Genomic DNA, 19,881 nt, shown 5'->3' with positions numbered 1-19,881 from the left:
AGTTAATTAAGGAAAGAAAGAGGGGGGAAAGAAGAATAAATGATATAAACACAAAGAGGAGAGTATGTATTGTTATTCTCTCTTCATCTTTCTCCCAGACTGATGCAATTTCATCCCTCCCATTCTCCCATCATTCAGGTCCAGCCCATTTAAAACCCCTCAACTGTCAATCATCTCGTCCAATCATTCAGTCGCCATAGCGAGGGCAGGAATCAATCACCGGGGTGTCCTCTCGTCCTGGATCTCAATCATGCAGTCTGTGAGCCTGGCATTTACCAACAGATATTACATACACATATAAAATATATGACACAGATTAGATATGTGATTACAGAGTCGGTCCCACTTCGCTGGGACCAGAACAGCGAGATCTAATCGAAGGGCCGGGCTGAACACGGCCTGCATTGAGTTTGGAGGAGGGGACTGCTGAAGTAGGGAAATGAAAAAGAACCTGCTCTCATTTCCTGTGCGCTACGGCGCCCCTCGACTCACCGTTAGGGACCCGAGAGATTATATATGCAGGTGATACATATCACTAAACTGGATGCAATTTTTCTGCCCTTTTCTTTCATGAGGACCGTAACAGACAGTATGCTGTTTAATAATTGTGACATGAATAAGTGGGATTTGTAACCCTGAAACAGCAAGAAGAAAATGAAAGACAATAGAAAGATAATATAGAAAGGTGTACAAGATGTTCATCTTATTTATAATGACTACGAATGTGTTTGTTTAAATACATGCTATGTTTTGCAAGAAAATCATCCACTTAATATAACCAAATATTTGCAATATTGATGTATATATTGCTTGCTATTTCTAATTATGAATAAACGTCAATGGGAATCTATGGTTTTGGGGGTTTTTTTAGGGGGGGGGGGGGGGGGGGTCTGTTTTTTTTCTGATGATGTAGTTACAGCATCTACCTAGATCATGCTAATTAGCCAGATCTTAACCCCTTGGTTTGTGTTTATGAATTATACATACACAACCTGCTGATCTTCTCTGGAAATTTTTCTGGAGTTTGTATGTTCCGCATATCTAACGGTCTTTATCGTTTAAAATTATGCACCACCACATTTAAGCCAAAATTATGATGCATGATTAGGCAATTTTAGATTTCTTTCTTTATCACAGACAAGAACAGTAAGCTTTTCAGCACTAGTTCAAAAAAGGAAGAGCAAAGGATGAGCATAAATGTAATCGATTCTTTAACTACCTATTTTATCATTCTAGTGCTGCTACAGAGCATTTTCTACTAAGCTTTGTTGCTTTTCTTCAACAACATTACACAAAATGGCAAAGAAAATACACTGGTAAATATTAAGTCATTCCATGATGTAAAATAAAATGGCTTTATCTACGTCACTGATATGAGTCAGTCTTCATTTTATATTTGCATCATTTGTCATAAATTACTACTCATCTTTTCAAATTTAAAACCTGCAAAAATGACAAATGCTAAGACACTTCAGAAGCCCATATTTCATTGGTCTTACTTCATTAAAGTTACATTTGGTCGAAACAGATCAATAAACCAACGAAAAACCAAAAAGCACTTTGTGTTTTCTTTAGGATGGAGATGCGAGACTGTCCCATAGCCACTGAGTAAATGCCACAGAGAATTGATCTTTTACAGGATTTATTTTGATGTGCTTTTGCATGGTTCTTCAAGATTACATAGTCTGTTTTTATCCCAAACTCAAAAGTTTTACGGTTTCCCCAAAGTCATCCCTTCACTTTGAGACTGTGAGGAAGTGGCGAGAACAACGGAAAGAGTGAGTTTCGGAAGTTCGCCACATGCTCCGTGGCGCATTCCCCCAGCTCACGAGGACTGATCCGGCACCAAATCCCAGCTCACGGAGGTGCTGAGCCCCCATGTCGCTCTCTTTCCAACTGTGGAAGGCGGCCGCATGAAGGCGGCCAGGCCAACGCTGCCTAACTGGGCCTTGGCAAGGTGACTGCCAACCCTGAGGGGGATGAGAGAGAATTTACATAAACTGCTTTGGAGATCATCAACCCTTCCACTCCTCTATCTCTCGTCTCTCTTTCGCTCACTCGCTCTCTCCCCTGCGGCATGATGCTTTATTACCAAAGGCTTTTATTTCGCCGTGATTTCGCCTGTTGCAAATCAATGCAACCTGAGTGCTGCACACAGGCGTGGAGACGCGTATGGTGGAATACAATCGAATAACACACAGACAGTGTTAACTTCTGTTTTCCTTCACTGTAAAACCTGATGAAAGGAAACCAGCATAAATCTCAGCACCGCCGTTCCATTAATATAAGCTTTCCCACAGGAATCCATCAAGAGCTTTGGCACCAAGAGCCATTACTGCAATAATGCAGTGAGGAGAAGATGAAAAAAAAACTGGAATACTCAAAGGCTGCACTGTTAATTTAGTCATTGTTCTTCCAAGGCCCTCAATATCGCCGTTCAGCAGTGCACTCAACCTTGAGAACAGGCCAGTTTTGTCTTCCCTGACGTTCCTGACAGATTATTTATTCATGGTGGCAGATTGGCAAAGGCGTGAAAGTCAAAACAGTACACAATCCCTGTGTGCTGATACTTTTCTTACTTCTCAAGATGCTTTGGTCTTATTATAGCACAAGGCACAGTGCTCTTGTTCGCACTAGTAGAGTGTTGCAGGGATGATGTATTTTTGTAGGCCAACCCGGAAGTTCACCTGGGTTCAGCATCACCCTGGTTTCTTCAAGAAAACGCTAATAGAATTTTTCCATTGGCTTTTGGATTATTGCAGAAAATTAGCTCTCTTACTAACACATTTTTTTGTTCATCGTGATAATTTTCACAAATGAACAACTTTTATGAATGCTGAACCCTAAATACAGTCAGAGAAGTAACAAGCTTAATTACACAATAAACAACCCTTACAAAAATGAACCATGGTTTTACTACAAATAAAAAACATGGTTACTAGTTAAACCATGGTAACCACAAATTAACCATGGTTTTGCTACATTAACCATAGTGTAACCATGGCATTTGTAGTAAAACTGTGGTTATACAAATGGTGGTCAATATGCCAAAAACCTACTTACTACAACCATGGTTAATTTTCGTAAGGGAAATTAAAACATGGTCTCATGACATGGTTGCTTGTGACAACTCTTTCAATCTTTATTTAAGATCTACAAGTTGTAAAGTTTGAGTTATTATAGTTTGTAAGAGTGTGATTATAAACACAACAAGGCTGTGTGAGTAGATGAGTTGACCTGTTTAATGTGATGATGTTTAATGTCCCCCATAACCTCTGTAGTCTCATTTAGCCATTTGTTAGCAACCACCTTTATCAAGGCAAGTAAAAGCTTTAAACACACACACACACACACAAGGGGCATTACTGATGTGTATTATGTGTTTTAATACATGAAAATATCTTGAGCTTGTGCTAACCACAGACCTTATTTCGGGCATTTAACCAAAAAACCATTTAAAAACCACTTTGATTTTGGGACAATGGAACCTGAATTTCAAAAATGTGGACTTGTTTTGGGTTTCAAAGGCAGGGTAGGTGATTTGGTTCAAAAACATTTTTGTTATGTGGTTGAAGTTCTCTTCACATCCCGATAGCAATCATTAAGTTAAGTGGTCTAAATGTATTTATATCGTCTGTGAAGGCGTAAGACCATAAAATGTTTGTCCAATCATATCCCTCTGTCCGAAGGCTACGATAGGCTGTCCTACCTGCCTGTCCTTCGCACAGCTTGTTTGCGCAGACGTGATGTCAGAATGTTCCATTGCGCTATTGCAGACCGAGCAAGAACAGAAGGCATTATTATTGTAATAATATATGCCACCTCTCATCATATCACTGGTTAGCCTCTGGTCTGCCTGTGCGCGTTCATGTATTTCAGGAGAGCCATGGCTTTGGAGAGTGGTTTGCAGGGTGGGTGGGATCTTATGCTTTCAAAGCTAGCTTGCTATTGCTAGCCTCACTGAAATCACCCTACCTCAGAAGATTCAGATTTAAACCTGATTTTACACATCCAGAATTGATTAGATAGTCGAAAGTGAGCATTCCATAACAGAATGGAGCTGAAATAAACATGCTAACCTTTGCTTACAGTGGCTAAATAGCTATTTATTTTCATTAGATTAAGACTTCATCGCAAAAATGTGCACCAATCAATCGTTATGAATGTAAAAGGTTGATTTTGAGTATATTTGGTCTTTTAAAGAGCAAATAAAATACCCTGAATTAGAATCAGCAGTATAAACAGAGTATAACTATATTTATTTACTTAAAAAGAGGTACGGTAAAATGAATCTATTTAAATCAGTTCATTGAAATTAACAATTCAATTCACTAAAACAGAAGTTGTGTGTACAATAATATACACTTAAACTCAAACTATGTACTCAACTGTCTAGTGTATGATGTTTAGACGGCTACTTTGTCATCCAGTATCAGTCTGACAAGTTTTCCAAGTTGCTTTGTTGGTCTGTTACTAGAAAATACATAACATCTGCTGCCCTGCTATTAAAAATTAACTTAAAGCAATAGGTCGTCCAAAAGTGAATATAGCGACAATTTAGAACAACATGATTTTGAATATTCAGTTTGGAGTGAACTATTCCTTTAAGTTTCTGACTCTTTTAGTAACTCCCCAACACTGGCATATACATGTACAGACAACCAGCACCCTTCGGTATGTAAGTAATTAGCATCTAAATGTGATTTCATCCGGCGCATGGTTGCAAATGTCGACCATTCCATACCCAGCAGGCTCCACATCCTTCAGCTCTGTGGAAGAATAAGGCAGAAAATAGAGGGGAATTGAACCTTTGGTGTCTGCATCTGTCTGAATTAATGTTCCAGCAGTGCTACCGGGCTGCCCACTAGCCGGCCGCCTTATCGGAGTGAATTTTCAGACGAATAAGCTCCTGCCAGCAGATTTTCCCGAGGTGTACTCCATATGTTCTGCAATGGTACGATTCATCAAGGGCACTGAACGCTAGTCAAGGCCCCAGAGGAAGCATTTATACATTATATGGATTTGTTGGGCGGCACAAATTTTAAAGCCTTCTGTACTGACCTGATTAGCCCAGGATGGTTGATTTTCAACAGCTTAGCAAAACTAAGACCAGAAAAGCTTCATTTTACAGTAGTTTACAGTTTACAGTTAAGGTTGTTTTACATGCTACACGATAACCGGTTCATTGTCAATGGAACATCATGCACAACTTCTGGCGCCAAACACTGAAAACTAAAAAGACTGACCTTCGATAGCCAATCAAATGGCATTTAGCTTTTATGTGGTCAAAGAACAATATACTTAGTGACACGAAAAACAATTCCCTCACACAATCAATTCCAGCTTGTTTTAGCTGTTTTTTTTCCCCAAATGAAAGAGACATTTTATTTATTTTTGCTAGTTTCATTAGCAAACACTTTTAATATGGAATACAATATCTATAGTAATCACCTCACTCAGAAACGCAGCATGTTTTTCCTAGTTAGCATCTACCTGATGCAGGGATTGCTCATATGATTATATACAGTGGGTACGGAAAGTATTCAGACCCCCTTAAATTTTTCACTCTTTGTTATATTGCAGCCATTTGCTAAAATCATTTAAGTTAATTTTTTTTCCTCATTAATGTACACACAGCACCCCATATTGACAGAAAAACACAGAATTGTTGACATTTTTGCAGATTTATTAAAAAAAAAAAACTGAAATATCACATGGTCCTAAATATTCAGACCCTTTGCTGTACCCACTGTATACTGAAAACACAAGGTTAAGGTATCAACGTTGCCAAATGTCAGAGTTTTAAATCATGTATTTTGCAACTTCCATTGAGATGAATGGGAATGCTAATGGTCAGCTTTCTCTAGCTATTATCCACTTTATTTTTAATGTAAGAGCGGGTGCAGCCATTTTTAACTTGAATGAAGTGTAAGCTGCTTCCAGTTATTTTAGATGTATAAAACAATCTGTTATGGTACTTAATAGTGCAAACCAGTATTTGTTATCATATTATTTTTATTTATTACAGTAATCATTAATACCCTGATTTGTAGCACAAATTAAGCGTTAGCGTTAGTTCTGGCAGGTCACGTGAGTCAAGCTTGCATCAGCTGATTCTCAGCTGATCACATCTACCTATAGGAATACGACACCTATCGCGGCATTTCTATATAAGCTCTATTCAATATTATTCAGCATCTTTTCAGCTTGCCCCTGAGCAAATTACCCTCCTCCATCCCCAGTTCCTCCTTTCGCCACAGTCAGGACTTGGCTTTCTGATATTCCTTGCTAATCAGACTCCTTTATCTTGAATAAAGTGTTACACTTAAATATCATTAAGTACATTAATGATATCTGCCTTGTTCTGTTATTATTATTGCTGCTCGCCCTGCTCATTCATGACAGGCTGCATGGATGGGCATGGAGGTTTTTGCCCAGAACAGAACCATACCACCAAACCATTTTGACGATAGTGGTCCTGACAGAAATAGTTTTACCGTTTACTGCACTTTATTATTCCTTTAGTTATTTAACAGCTAATGAATATGAAGTCTTGTACATTCACAGGAAATAGCTTACTTTCAAATTGAAAATTAGGTGTATATTGTAGGTACTGTACTCTGAAAAAAAATCTGATTTGGAAACAATTTTCACTCAGAAATTGCTAATAAATTTCACAAAGAGTTACTAAGAAATGGCAAGTGACACACTGAATTAAATTAAATTTTGAAGAAGAAAACCTCCTGTAAAACTTTTTATTTACAATATTTGCAATGTTTTTGTACAGCGTAGACCTTGGAAAGCACCTGTAACTCAAGAAAACTAATTAAAATGACTGCTAATGCAGTTGTTTTACATTTAAATTTAATGAAAAATGGTTTCATTAAAAATGACTGGTCATTTTAAGTGTAGAAAGTCAGTATATATATGTTCTCTTTATGCAGATTTATGTATGCAATGTGTGTTGTGGTTTACTTGGTTGGGCTCAACACTGCAGATGATGCTCCTGGAAGACAGACAAGAACATTCTTGAGACCAACAAGCAACACAACAGTGACACCCTCAGGAGAGAAACGCTGAAAGAATATAGCCCATGTCTCACTCAAAAAACACATACTGCTGCCAAGAACACTCAAGAGGATGCTGAACGACAGCTTTAATCAGGGGGAGAACACAGGCACTCAGAAATAAAAGTTAAAACCAAAGAAAATGCAGAGTGCGGAAAGGCTCGCTGGGTCCGATTTGCTCGAGCAATTTAGAAATGATTGACATGTTCAATTAAAGCAACAGTTACTGGATGCTGGTTGTGATACTGACTGGACAAGCTAGTAAATTAGCATATGCTCAATGATTCGGGAAAATCAATCTCTTGGGGGTCATGGAAGGTAATGCCACACTTAGTTCTTCTCACCCGTGTTAAAAAGAAATTGCTTTAAAAGACAATGTGAAAATAAAATTGGCCTATTTTTTACTATATTAAGAAATGTCCCTGATTCCTGTTCTTGCATGATTCATCAATGCATGTTCTAAATATATATACATATATATATATATATATATATAAAAAATCATAATCATGACAATCATTGTTTCTTTCTGCAGCACAACATTTTTTGTCCGGCTTATGTAAACTGATCTTAATCAATAATAATATAGCCTAAATTTGATTTTGTTCTAGATTTAAAAAAAAGAAAGAGAAAGAGCCGATGACATATTTTAAAGCAGAAAAATACAAAAAAAATTATATATATATATAAGCTATTCTGAAATATTCTAATTTTTTTTAATACACACACACACACACACACACACACACACACAATGAAATACTCTATTTCATTTTTTATATATATATATATATTTTTTTTTTTTTTTTTTTTTTTTTTTTTTCAAAAAAAAAATAAAAAAACATTTTTTTTTTCACACAAAAATATAAAATACATACATTTAAATCATAAAAATGTTTTATATATTAATATATAATATATTAAAATAACAATATACAATTGTATATATTATAAAATTTCATATTATTGATTTTGTAATTTTATTTTATTGATTTTGATTTTTCATTATATATTTGGATATTTTTGTATTAAGTCAAGTCAAGGGATGCATATTATACCGGTATCATATTGGTTATCCAAAAAATGGTATAAAATATATATATATAAATGTTACTTGTCATTTACTAGCAATTTCTGAGTGAAAATAAATAAATTTCTGAGTGTGAAAGAAAATCACAATTATTACAATCCCCAAATATATTAAACTCTAACATATAAAACTCAGCCATTGTTCAATCTTCACGACTAGCACTGGCTAAAGACAAGTTGCTTTATCCCAAAGAAAGTTTCTTTCTTCATTCGCCTCAATTCCTTATTATGTGTGGACGAGCGTGTCCTTGATAAATCCTTAATTTAATTAATGGATAATCAAAGCTATTAATGAGCTATTAGAGATATGATTGAGCTTTGCATTTTTGAGGATGTAGAACAGGCTTTCAAAAAGCCCCATGAATCTGGCAGGCAGCCTGCAGCACAGCAACAGTTTGAAGAAACATCTTCTTAACCGCTTTCTTACTTTTATCACCTGGAAGAGACTGTTGGTGCCCCACAAAACCTTTTTTTTTTGTTTTCACGCACCTGTCTCATATTGCGGGGGAGGGATCGGGGTTACCCTCTTTATCGCGTCTGCTATCTCTCTGGTTTCTCTAACTGAAAGAGTTGAGGTTGTTACAGTGGGAACCCCACCTGGCAAACAGGAGCATCCACCTGGTAGGCCACTCGAACCCTGCCTGGAAAAAGTCTCACACACACACACATCAGAAATCTTTTTGGACGAGGTCTGAGTGCAACTGAAACGAATCGTGAACAGATGCAGAGCTGCAGGCTTGGTTTGAGCCAAGATAAAGTGCTGGCGTCGCAGTGGTCTGTGATCTTCCAAATGCTCATTTTCACTGCTCTGCTATTGCTTAGCAACAAGGAGGCCAAGTCACAGAATATGCTTTAAGCTGATTTTGCAAATCAAGGGATGGAGGATAAAACAAAGTGCGCAATAAACACTTATTGTTCCAGTGTATAAAACATTTATTTGGTTACATATTGTTCAGGACCGAAGTAGAAACTGAGTGTTTGTAGTCTTTAAAAGAGAAAGTTCATCCATAAATTCTCATTATTTACTCACGCTCATGCTGTTCAGTGCTGCTATTTTTTTTTTATTTAGTCCATAAATTGCAAAAATGATAAGCATTCCATAACAACTTAAAAAAGCTTTTCTGTCGGCTATAAATTGACAATCATGTTAACTTTAAAAAACAGTTAAGCTCTTCAAAGTGCACTGAAAAGGTCTCTTGAGGCTCGATTCATCCCCTATGTCCACTAAATACTCACCGTGGCAGAAGCAGACATTAAAAATGCATGGCCGCAGAAACAGAGGGCACTTTAAATAAGGACACTTTAGCTCTATTCTAAAACCTAGCGTGCTGCCTCAATGTCAGCTAACTACATAAACAGTGCCTTCTGATGGAAAATCCTAACAGTCACGGAATGATTTGACACATGCATGATTTAAAAGCTCTACATATAGGCAGCAGTCCATGATCAGTATGTATTTCTTAAGACTTTATTAATGGTCATAAATATACTTTTAAATATATAAAGTACAAAGGAGGCAAAAACATTTAAATGCTTTAAAAGGACTGTATATCTGTAAGTAACTCATCAAAACTTTCATCTGTAAATAGCACATATGCACATTCACAATTCTGTCTATTGACATCTTCTTTTTCTCTATATTTTATTACTGCATTGTTATTTATAATTTATTGTCTTTCTCTTTATTATTAGTGGGGTTTTTTTAATTATCTTAAATTATATGTATGTCTGCACTATGTTTGTACTTTCTGTACTGGAAGCTCCTGACACCAAGATGAATTCCTTGAGTGTGCAAACACACTTGGCAATAAAGCTCTGATTCTGATTAAAACACTCCCTCCACAGGCCGCTCACAAAGTTTGGGAAAATAACATTTCTCTTATTATGTTTAAGTACAGGTAAAGTAACTGTAAAGTGTTGAAGAGTACTATTTGTGTTGCATTGGAAACTCTGGGTCACAGAGTACAAAGAAAAAGGACAGAAACAGTGGGAAATTAAGGTAGGGCTGGAGAAAATATGAAGAAGCTGGGAAACAGCAAGAAAATTATTTTACGTTACTTACGGACTTTCTCTGAAATGTCAAAATAAATAAACTATCATGTCAAGAAAAAGAGGGACAGATTATTTTCAAAAACCAACATATTTTGGCCTTTTATTCAGGTTATGAGGTTTTTACGTAGAACAGAATAAAAGGTCCCTGAGCATTTTGTTCCAGTGAATGAAACACAGTAAGACAAAATGAGCAATTAATTACTTTTCCAAATACATCAGAAAAAGAGTTACGCCACAGGTCACCTATTTGAGCTGTTGAGTCAGAAAATGAAAGCGTCGTAAAATAATAACAACAATAATAATCATAATGACATTTGATTTGGACTACAAGACAAACATGCAACATTTGTTTAGTTTATGCAAAGTACTTTAACAGTCGAAATAAAATTAAGATTGACTATTTTCTTTTACTTCAAAGCAATTTTGTCTTCTTTCAGAAGTCTTTTTGTGGAAGAACAATGGGTTGTGGACCCCGTTTCATGTCTATTTTCTAGTTTCTAGCATGGTACTGGTCATCTAATCTAATTGTCAGTAAAATTTTAATTTGACTGAGTGTATTAAATTTAATCATGTCTTTGAGAACACAGACACTAAGTAGTACAGATTCTACAAACTGCAGAATTAACACTCAAAACAGCCAATCTGTTTTCCTTCTATTTCTTTGGCGAAATAAAAACATTTATATTATGTTAACAAGGACTTTACTCCGTAAAATCAGAGTTTTTAAAGGCATTTGCCAGAGTTACATTCATTTACAGCTCAAGATGGTCTGCCATTATGTTCCTGGATGGCGTATTTGCGAGACAGCACAACATTATCATAATCAAAGTTCTCATCCAGATGGAAAAGAACGACCTCCTCGCTTTCATCCTAGAATAATAATAATTAAAAAAAAGGTTTAATGAAGGATTTTACACAGTCTCTGTGAAATGCAACAGAAAAGTGCATCTCATCTCATCTCCCTGAGATACTTCCCAAGCTTGACTGCTCTCAGAGAGACACATTGGTGTGTGTGTGTGTGTGTGTGTGTGTGTGTGTGTGTGTGCGTTTTTGTGACAAATGAGGACATAAATTTGTATAATGACAAAGGTATGACATAGGTATTACAAGGAGAAGGTGACTTTTCAGGACATTACCTCATGTCCCCACTTTTCAAAACGCTTATAAATCACACAGAATGGAGTGTATTGAAAATCTGAAATAGCACAAAGTCTCCTGTAAGGGGTAGGTTTAGGGGTAGGGTTGTTAAAGGGCAATAGAATATGCGGTCTGTACAGTATAAAAACCATTACGCCTATGGGATGTCCCCACTTTTCACAAATGAAAACCTGTGTGTGTGTGTGTGTGTGTGTGTACCTGATTCTCAGCTGCACAGGGAGTGTGTGTCTTCTGGTCTGTGAAAGTAGAGGAGGTCTCCAGCAGCGTGTGGAGGAGACAGCTATCAGATCTTCTTCAATCTCACCTGGCAGTGTACATGTGCCTGACAACACAACAAGACACACATGAATAACCAGCATCCTTTGCGCAAAAGAGTCCATCAGCATTAATTTACAAACTGTTTCTTCTTTTACAGTGAATGTGTAAATAAATCATCTTATCTCTGACACTCTCATTATTATTTTCGGTGCTGTTTATGCATTCATCTGTTGATATGGTATTATACGGTTTAGATGTATGCTAAAATCTGTTCATGTTTTCTTCTCTGTACAATTAGTTAGTCATGGATATGTTTCAATTGTCTGGTTTTAGTGCATTGATGCATTGTATTAACTGTGAACAATTATGATTGTTATTTGTGATAATTTTTAGGTTTCTGTCTTTCAATCTGTCAAGGGGCAACAAATGAAAATTAGTCTATTTGGCTAACTCTGGCTTATTTACAATACCTGACTGTTGATTAATGAATATTGTCCCTATTAAATATATATAATACTGTTATTATTGACTCACCCTCTTGTTGTTCGAAACTCTTTCTTTCTTCCCGTGATACACAAAAGAAGATATTTCGAAGAATGTCTGTGTTGCTGGTTACTATATCATGAAAGTGGATGTTTGTCAAGCTCCAATAAAAACAAAAAAAATATGACTTATAGACAATATTCTGTCTTCTGAAGTCATTCAATATTTTTTTGTGAGAATTAGAAAATTCTAGTTATTTTTTTGGCTACAAATCATAAAGTGGAAAAAGGTTAAATTGGCAAAAAATAAATAAACACTGAGACGTTTGTGTATGCACAAGAAAAATTTTAGCTGTTTTTTGTGAGCAAGCAAAAGTCTCAGCATAGGCAAAGATTTGGGAGATAAACCAGACCATCTATAATTAATTGAAATTATGAAAATGAAATACATTTCTATGTAATTATATGTAGTTTTTGTTCAAAGTGTGGTGGACAATTTAGAGATTTTTCTGCCAGTTCCTGTTATCACGTTTGTTTTACTTTACTAATAATAATAAATAAATGTATAATTTGAAAGCTATTTTTTTTCGTTTTGTGTTTTTGTTTTTCCTTTTTTTGTGAGAAAAAGAAAATTCTAGTTATTTTTTTAAGTGAAAAAATCAAATTTGCAAAAATAAATACATAAACCCTGAGACTTTTGTGTATGCACAAAAACGTTCTAATTTCAGTTTCTTGTGAGCAAGTGAAAGTCTCAGCATAGGTGAGCAATTTTTTTATATAATTTTGACAATTTTGCTAATATTTTTTAGCAATTAACACTGTAAATATCATAAAGTGAAGTGTCTTGTGCAAAACATAAAAGTAGAAAAACTTTTACATGCACACAAAAAAATCACAATTTTCCTTCTTTTGACAAGGATATTGTTAAAAATATATATTTTATTTTTTTTACAAAAAGTACGTTTTACTTTATTTTGACAACTAAAATTTTGTTTCAAAAAAGCTTTTTAAGCATAATTTCTTTTGCAGATGTAAACTTTTATGTGCACACTAGAAAAAAAAACTTTTGTCATGTGTAGTATAAAAGTTTACTTATACACAAACAAATGTCAGTTTTTTTCTGCAATTTTATATATTTTTTTTGTGCTTGTGCAAATTCAAAAAAGAATGGCATCAAGACATGTCGCGGCAGATGTGATACAAATTATGTCAAAACATTGCTTCACACATCTTGTGACTGAGTTCATATGTTCTATATATTTGAACAGAAGCCTAAATTAGATTTGGAAGCTTAGAGCCTTCTAGAAAAGAGCAACTCGGGCATTCAGCAAAACATTTGTTGCGTTCTACATAAAAAATAAAGTGTCATGAGTTTGAAACTACATCAGAATAAGTACATTTTGAGTGAACTTACACTTTATGTCATAAAGGAAGGATTGGTCTGCTAATAAGCTGTTTACGTCCTGTATCTCGGTGGATTTTGCAGTAGTCTATGTGTCTGAGAGAAAGACATCAGGCCTGGCAAGAGCTCAACTGATGCTGATCTTAATTAAACAGCTAATTACTGGCACAGTGAAAGTCATAGTCTCAGCTGCTGGGTGAGAACCAAGCATCTGAGGGTGTAGCGTGCATTTCTGCGTGTTTGTTTGAGTGTATACAAACACCATATGTGTGTGTGAGTGAAGAATCCCCACACACCCACAGCCTTCAAGGTCTCAAAAACAAGACCATTAACCAGCTCACTAAAGAAATACAAGAAGAAGCTTCACGCCGCTAATGAATCTGAAGGCTGTTGCTGTAATGCCGTGCTGTGAACCTCCCTGACCAGTGCGCTGAGGCATGTTTCATTAAAACCAGACACCTGGTAGCTCTTCTTGAGCCTTGATCTGCTTTGAGCAGAACCGGCTTACCCTCGACCCATTTTAAGATTCATGTGGAATGCTGAACGCCAGTGTGTCACTGAACCCTATTTCTCTGTAATTATATGTAGTTTTTGTTTAAAGTGTAGTGGACAATTTATTGTTATTTTTTTTAATGCCAATTCCTGATTTTACTTTTATTTCATTTTTTGAAGAAAAAAAGCAATTTTTTTTTACTCTTTTTGTGTTTTTGTTTTGCCATCATTTTATTCAGTTAGCAAACTCGCAGCACCCAACAACTGGGGGGGAAAAGTTTAATTAAATTAAGCAATTCTTACAAATCTTAAGCTTATTCTACTGTTAGATTTTCAAAAGTTATGACACCAAACACCTACAACATTAGAACAAGAATGCCAACAACAACTAATGGTACAGCGACCTGCTGTCTTCCAGCAAAGGATATTTTTACCATCCCCAACAGGCAGAGGCATGATTATTCATGCTAATTAACTTCAAGTTCAGCATGCACCTTGTTGTTATTCAGTGGATATGACTGCCATTATAAACACACCACCTAATGACTTTTACATACACCCTTTCCTCTGAATTAACACTCTGATCACAGACAAGCACAATCAAAAAACACGGAAGCCCTGCTCTGAACAGTAAGCCTCTCCAATCAAAAGAGGCTTTCTTTCCTCCAACTATTTTATTTATTTTGTATTAAACTGGTCATTGGAGTTTAAATGAGCCTCTCTGGCACAACAGAAAAGAGTGACTCATTACAAGCCTGCACAGCAAGCATTAAGCCTCTCCAAGGGAGCGCTTGCCCCCGGCTCTAATGATGAGGGAGCGGTTAGGAATTTGCATGCATTGAATATGTGTAATAAATGGTAATATATTTAAATCAAGCTGTATGACAGCTCTAATTACAAAAAATAGCATGCACATGATATCAACTAAACCCTATTAAAAGCAAGGTGAGCCCATGCAATTCTTACATATGCACATGAAAAGAATATTTATGCCAGCATGCCTCGCTATTCCCATTTTAAAATACATCCATACAGGTGATGCCAATATGTCAATGTGTATTATGTGAATTTTATATGAATTTGTGATAGATCAGATTCCATTTGAAGCTGTTGTCAAATATGAAAATGATGACAAGAATTCTCAACGATGTGCTTTACATGAGAAAAGAATTTGTAAAAATGTAAATAGAGACCCCAAATATGCATCTAGGCCTACATCTACATAATCGGACTCTGTGTAAAGTGTCATGTGTTTGAATTTGTCATGTTTTAGAGAAATAAACACCTGTAGTGTCAGCATTTTCCTCTTCATCTTCCGAATCTCCCAGATAATTATCAAACTACCAAATAATAATAAATAATAATTTATGCATTTAGCAGACGCTTTTATCCAAAGCGACTTACAGTGCATTCAGGCTATACATTTTTTACCAGTATGTGTGTTATAAAAAAGACAAACGTTTGTCATTAATTTTCATGAACAGTTATTTAGAAATACAATTAATTAGTATTAGCAACTTTGTGCTCCACAGAAGCATTGTTCTTCACACAAAAACTTTCACAACTGATTTATACAAAAGAGTTTGATGTTAGCATTTTGATAAGCTAACAGCACTCTAATAGGCATACAACATATACTGTAGCATACAAATATTAGGTAACATAGTCAATTTTTTTAACATTTAACATTTGATGCTGAGCGATAACAACAGTTTATATTAGCATGTTTCTAGTTTAGCATACTCTAGTGATCTTAAAAATGCACAGATAAATATCACGTAAAACAGTTTTCATTAGATTGAAATCCTGGCTCAAGTGATTCCAACAGTTTAATGTTAACTTAGCACACTCTAGTTAGCTTACAAATGCAAAGCACAGAAAAATTAAGCAAATAGTCCTTTTTTATTAGGTTGAAATCTCGATTCAATTTATTCCAAAAGAGTTTAATAGCTGCGTCCAAAATGACGCACTCTACACTATGCACTTATACACTATGTACTTATGCACTGTATTCAACCATGTAGAGTATGAAGTATATAAGGTTTTTTTATTCATAATCGGAGTCTGATAGCCCCTCCCCCTTCGCTACGTAGTTAAAGGGTTAGTTCACCCAAAAATGAAAATTCTGTCATTAATTACTCACCCTCGTGTTGCTCCAAACCCGTAAGACCTTCGTTCATCTTCGAAACACAATTTAAGATATTTTTTATGAAATTTGAGGGCTCTCTGACCCTCCCATAGATGATCGACAAAGTAGTCCGTGTGACATCAGTGGTTCAACTGTATGTGGCGAGCGTGTGGCGGCGCCGGCGCTGACCCAGATCCGGCGTGATGACGTCATTAAGCTGGATCTGGATCAGCGCCACCACACACTCGCGTCATGATACTGTCGTGAACGCGCGTCCACAAGTGACGCAGTAGAGACGACAATGTGGAATAAAGTTGTTATTTCTTCATAACTTTACAGTTGAACCACTGATGTCACACGGACTACTTTGTCGATCTTCTTGGTACTTTTCTGGACCTTGAACGTGGTAGTTACCTTGCTGTCTATGGGAGGGCCAGCGAGCCCTCATATTTAATCAAAAATATCTTAAATTGTGTTCCGAAGATGAACGAAGGTCTTACGGCTTTCGAACAACACGTGGGTGAGTAATTAATGACAGAATATTCATTTTGGGGTGAACTAACCCTTTAAAGCTGTGACAGTTGAGTGCATGAAGTGTCCAACATTCCAGACTTCATTTTTTTCAGTTATTTAAGTGCATCATCCAGGTATTTAAAGTGCACTTTTTCTTTTTGGAATTTTCCGTGTGAACACACTACCCGCACTATTTATACAACAAAATATCATAGAATAGTGCATAAGTATGCAATTTGGGACACACCAAATGTTAATGCTAGCTTAGCATACTCTAATTAGCTTATAAATGCATAGAACTAAAACAATTAAGTAAAATATCCCTTTTTCATTAGATTGAAGTGTTGACTCAATTGATTCCAACAGTTCAACAGGGGTGTGGCTAGGCTTGGCAACTTCAGAAAAGAAAAATAACACCGTGTTTACACCGGATACAACAGTTGTCACGCCGCACCGCAACAGCTAAAGTCTGTCAACACTGGACGCGACAAAGCAACCGTTGCAAATCATTTGAATTTTGTGTCAGTACGTTATAGATAGAACGAGGCAGCAGTTTACTATCGGGGATTTGTCGTGTCGCGCCGTGCCGCATACAGTGTAGACAGCATCACTGATTATAATGGGTTCTATTGTATTCTGTCGCATCACGCCGCACCGCTCGCGTCTGGTGTGGACACGGTGTAAGGGACAATTGTGGTTTTTATAGCAATAGTCCAAGGTTAAGAACATACTTAAATGTAAAATGTTTTTGGTCTGTGTATGTTTTGATAGTTTGTTTTTCAATTTGAAATTTAAAAAGTAGAAAATGGATAAACTACTTTTTTGTTTTCCACATGTGGATGGTCATGGGACGCCCCTTTCCCCCGATTGGTCAACCAAATCTGAACCTGTGACGTCATTAGTTGTTCCTCTGTTCTGTTCAACAAAATAATAGTCCGCTGCTGCTTTAGCAGTACCGATTCTAAAACTGTACAGGGCAGGTTCTAGATTGAACTTTCTTCTCTGCATCATAACGTGTTTCACAGAAATATTTATTTCAGAAATATTAATCTGCACCCAGCCTGTTTTATTTAGCTGTGTGGAGTTAAATCTATGTGAGCTTATAAACACAAATATTAAGTAACATTGTCTTTGTTTGGTTCAGAATGAAATAAAAGCATGTTCATAGGCATCTTAAATACATTTTTAGGCATCTCGGATTAACCGTTTACCTTCACAGGTCTGTCTGGAGCAGATCTTGATGGGCCGCTCAGTCTTCCTCCAACACAACCGCCATCCAACATGACCTATACAAACAGACAAACACAAACACTCATAAACTCACCATCTCATTTCATTTAATGATGCTCTGAAATGACAGCAGCCATGTGAATCGGTATGATTAACATCATTATAATCAATACAGCTGTATTCTCGCCTGGTAGCTGGGAGCTACATAATGCAGAGGCTTTTTTTAGCATTGACTGGCTTGGGATGTTAGCTGATGTGCTTTACGTTATTGACAGTAACCAGTGCTGTGGCTCGCCAGAGCCCCACTGAGATCAATACACAAGCCAGGCGAGAGTCTTAAGCACCGTTCACACAGACACACACAGACCGACACACATCGCAATGAAGCCATCCAATATGCTGAGAGGAGAATTTCAAAAATCTTGAAGAAATACATCAAAAAGACAGAAAATTAAGAAAAATGGGAAATATTTTTAGTATTTTGGGTGGTGCTTGCTCATACTAAAGACACCACTACGACGCTAAGTTGGTTGCTAAGGGGTTCCAAGTCATTTTCAGTGTGTTGCAACTGTAGGTGGATGCATTCTGAAGAAAATGGTGCTTTCATATAAAAAAGTCACAACCACAAAGCTAGGCTGTTGTGGGAGGCTGCCAGAGTGTTGCTTTAAGGTTTCTAAGAAGTTCTGAGTGAAATTTAACATGTTTCTATGCGGTTGCAAGCAATGTTGGGGGTAACGCATTACAAGTTACATAATCAGATTACTTTTTTCTAGTAACTAGTAAAGTAGTGCATTACTTTTTAATTTACTTTTTCTATTTAAATATCTGAGTTACTTTTTCTAAGTAACACCAATAACTTTGTTTTTACCTATTGACAGCTCTCCTGTCCCCATGTTGAGAGAAATCAGGAGTAAGTGCAGAGGTGTTGTGTGTGCTGTATGAACATGATGGTTACTGTTGTTCTAGACTAAATGTGAACATACATTTACTCATCTCACTTGTATAAAAGATTCAGAATTATAAAACATTAAAAACATTAAAACAATATAAAATCATTAAAATGCCAACTGAGAATATGATGCAAACTGCAATAATTAAAATATTAAATATCCTTTATGTATTTAATCCCATTTTATTAACCAATGTCTTTGGTGCTGATCTTCAATTATCCAATTCAACTATACTAATAAGCAATATATATTTTTTTATAAGCCCATCCCAGATGAGAAAAAGTAACGCAAAAGCAACATAATACATTACTTTCTATAAATGTAAGTAACACAATTAGTTAGTTTTTATGCAGTTAGTAACGCAGTAAGTTTTTAGGCAGTAACACAATGTATTGTAATGTGGTTATAATAATATTGTTATGTGGTCGCTTAGTAGTTGCATTGAGAAGAAAATTTGAGTGCATTCACCATAACACAAATCGTAGAAAAGAGTGGCACTTAACTATACAAAAATCAACAAATCATCATTATATGGTTACTAAGAGGTTTTTAGTGAATTTTAACATTTCTGTGTGGCTACAGTTAATATGTGGTTGCTAGTTCATTGCTAGGTAGTTGCATTCTGAAGAAAATGTGAGTGGTGCTTACCAGTACAAAAGCTGCCACCATGATGCTAGGGTGCAAAGGTTTACATATAGGTTTATATATATATATTTGGATTTCAGAGTTTATACATGGTTGCTAACTAATTCTGAGTGAATTTTAGCCCATTTCTATGTGGTTGCTAGGACATTCTTAAGTAGTTACCTACTGGACCAAATCTCCATACTATCCTGGTCCCTTCATATATCTTGAGTTTATGTAAGTCTATGAGATTTTTTTTTATATTTTCACAATTGTTGCCCTGCCCTAATCCTGAATGTAAGCAATAGTGATGTTAGCCTTAGGAAACAGCACTAAAAAGGCAAGACGAAAAAGACAGACAGAGTGTGTGTGTGTGTGTGTGTGTGTGTGTGTGTGTGTGTGTGTGTGTGTGTGTGTGTGTGTGTGTGATTGAGAG

General features: G+C 36.2%; 1 protein-coding gene across 1 annotated transcript in view; it reads right to left on the bottom strand.

Moving 5' to 3' along the window:
• Nucleotides 1–1,825: 1,825 nt before the first annotated feature.
• The window catches only part of LOC107564619 (uncharacterized protein C11orf74 homolog), a 23,803-nt gene continuing 5,747 nt past the window's right edge, over nt 1,826–19,881 (bottom strand). Inside the window, exons 4-7 of the mRNA XM_016249746.1 lie at nt 17,853–17,927; nt 11,671–11,688; nt 11,565–11,602; nt 1,826–1,970 (exon numbers count right to left, since the gene is read on the bottom strand). Of these exons, the coding sequence (XP_016105232.1) occupies nt 1,826–1,970; nt 11,565–11,602; nt 11,671–11,688; nt 17,853–17,927 (276 nt within the window). The remainder of the gene's footprint in view (nt 1,971–11,564; nt 11,603–11,670; nt 11,689–17,852; nt 17,928–19,881) is intronic.

The sequence above is a fragment of the Sinocyclocheilus grahami genome, unplaced genomic scaffold, assembly GCF_001515645.1.
Source record: "Sinocyclocheilus grahami isolate Dianchi unplaced genomic scaffold, SAMN03320097.WGS_v1.1 scaffold950.1, whole genome shotgun sequence".
NCBI classification, from domain to species: domain Eukaryota; kingdom Metazoa; phylum Chordata; class Actinopteri; order Cypriniformes; family Cyprinidae; genus Sinocyclocheilus; species Sinocyclocheilus grahami.
Note: the sequence above shows the minus strand (reverse complement) of the source record. Positions and strands in the feature narration are given on the sequence as shown.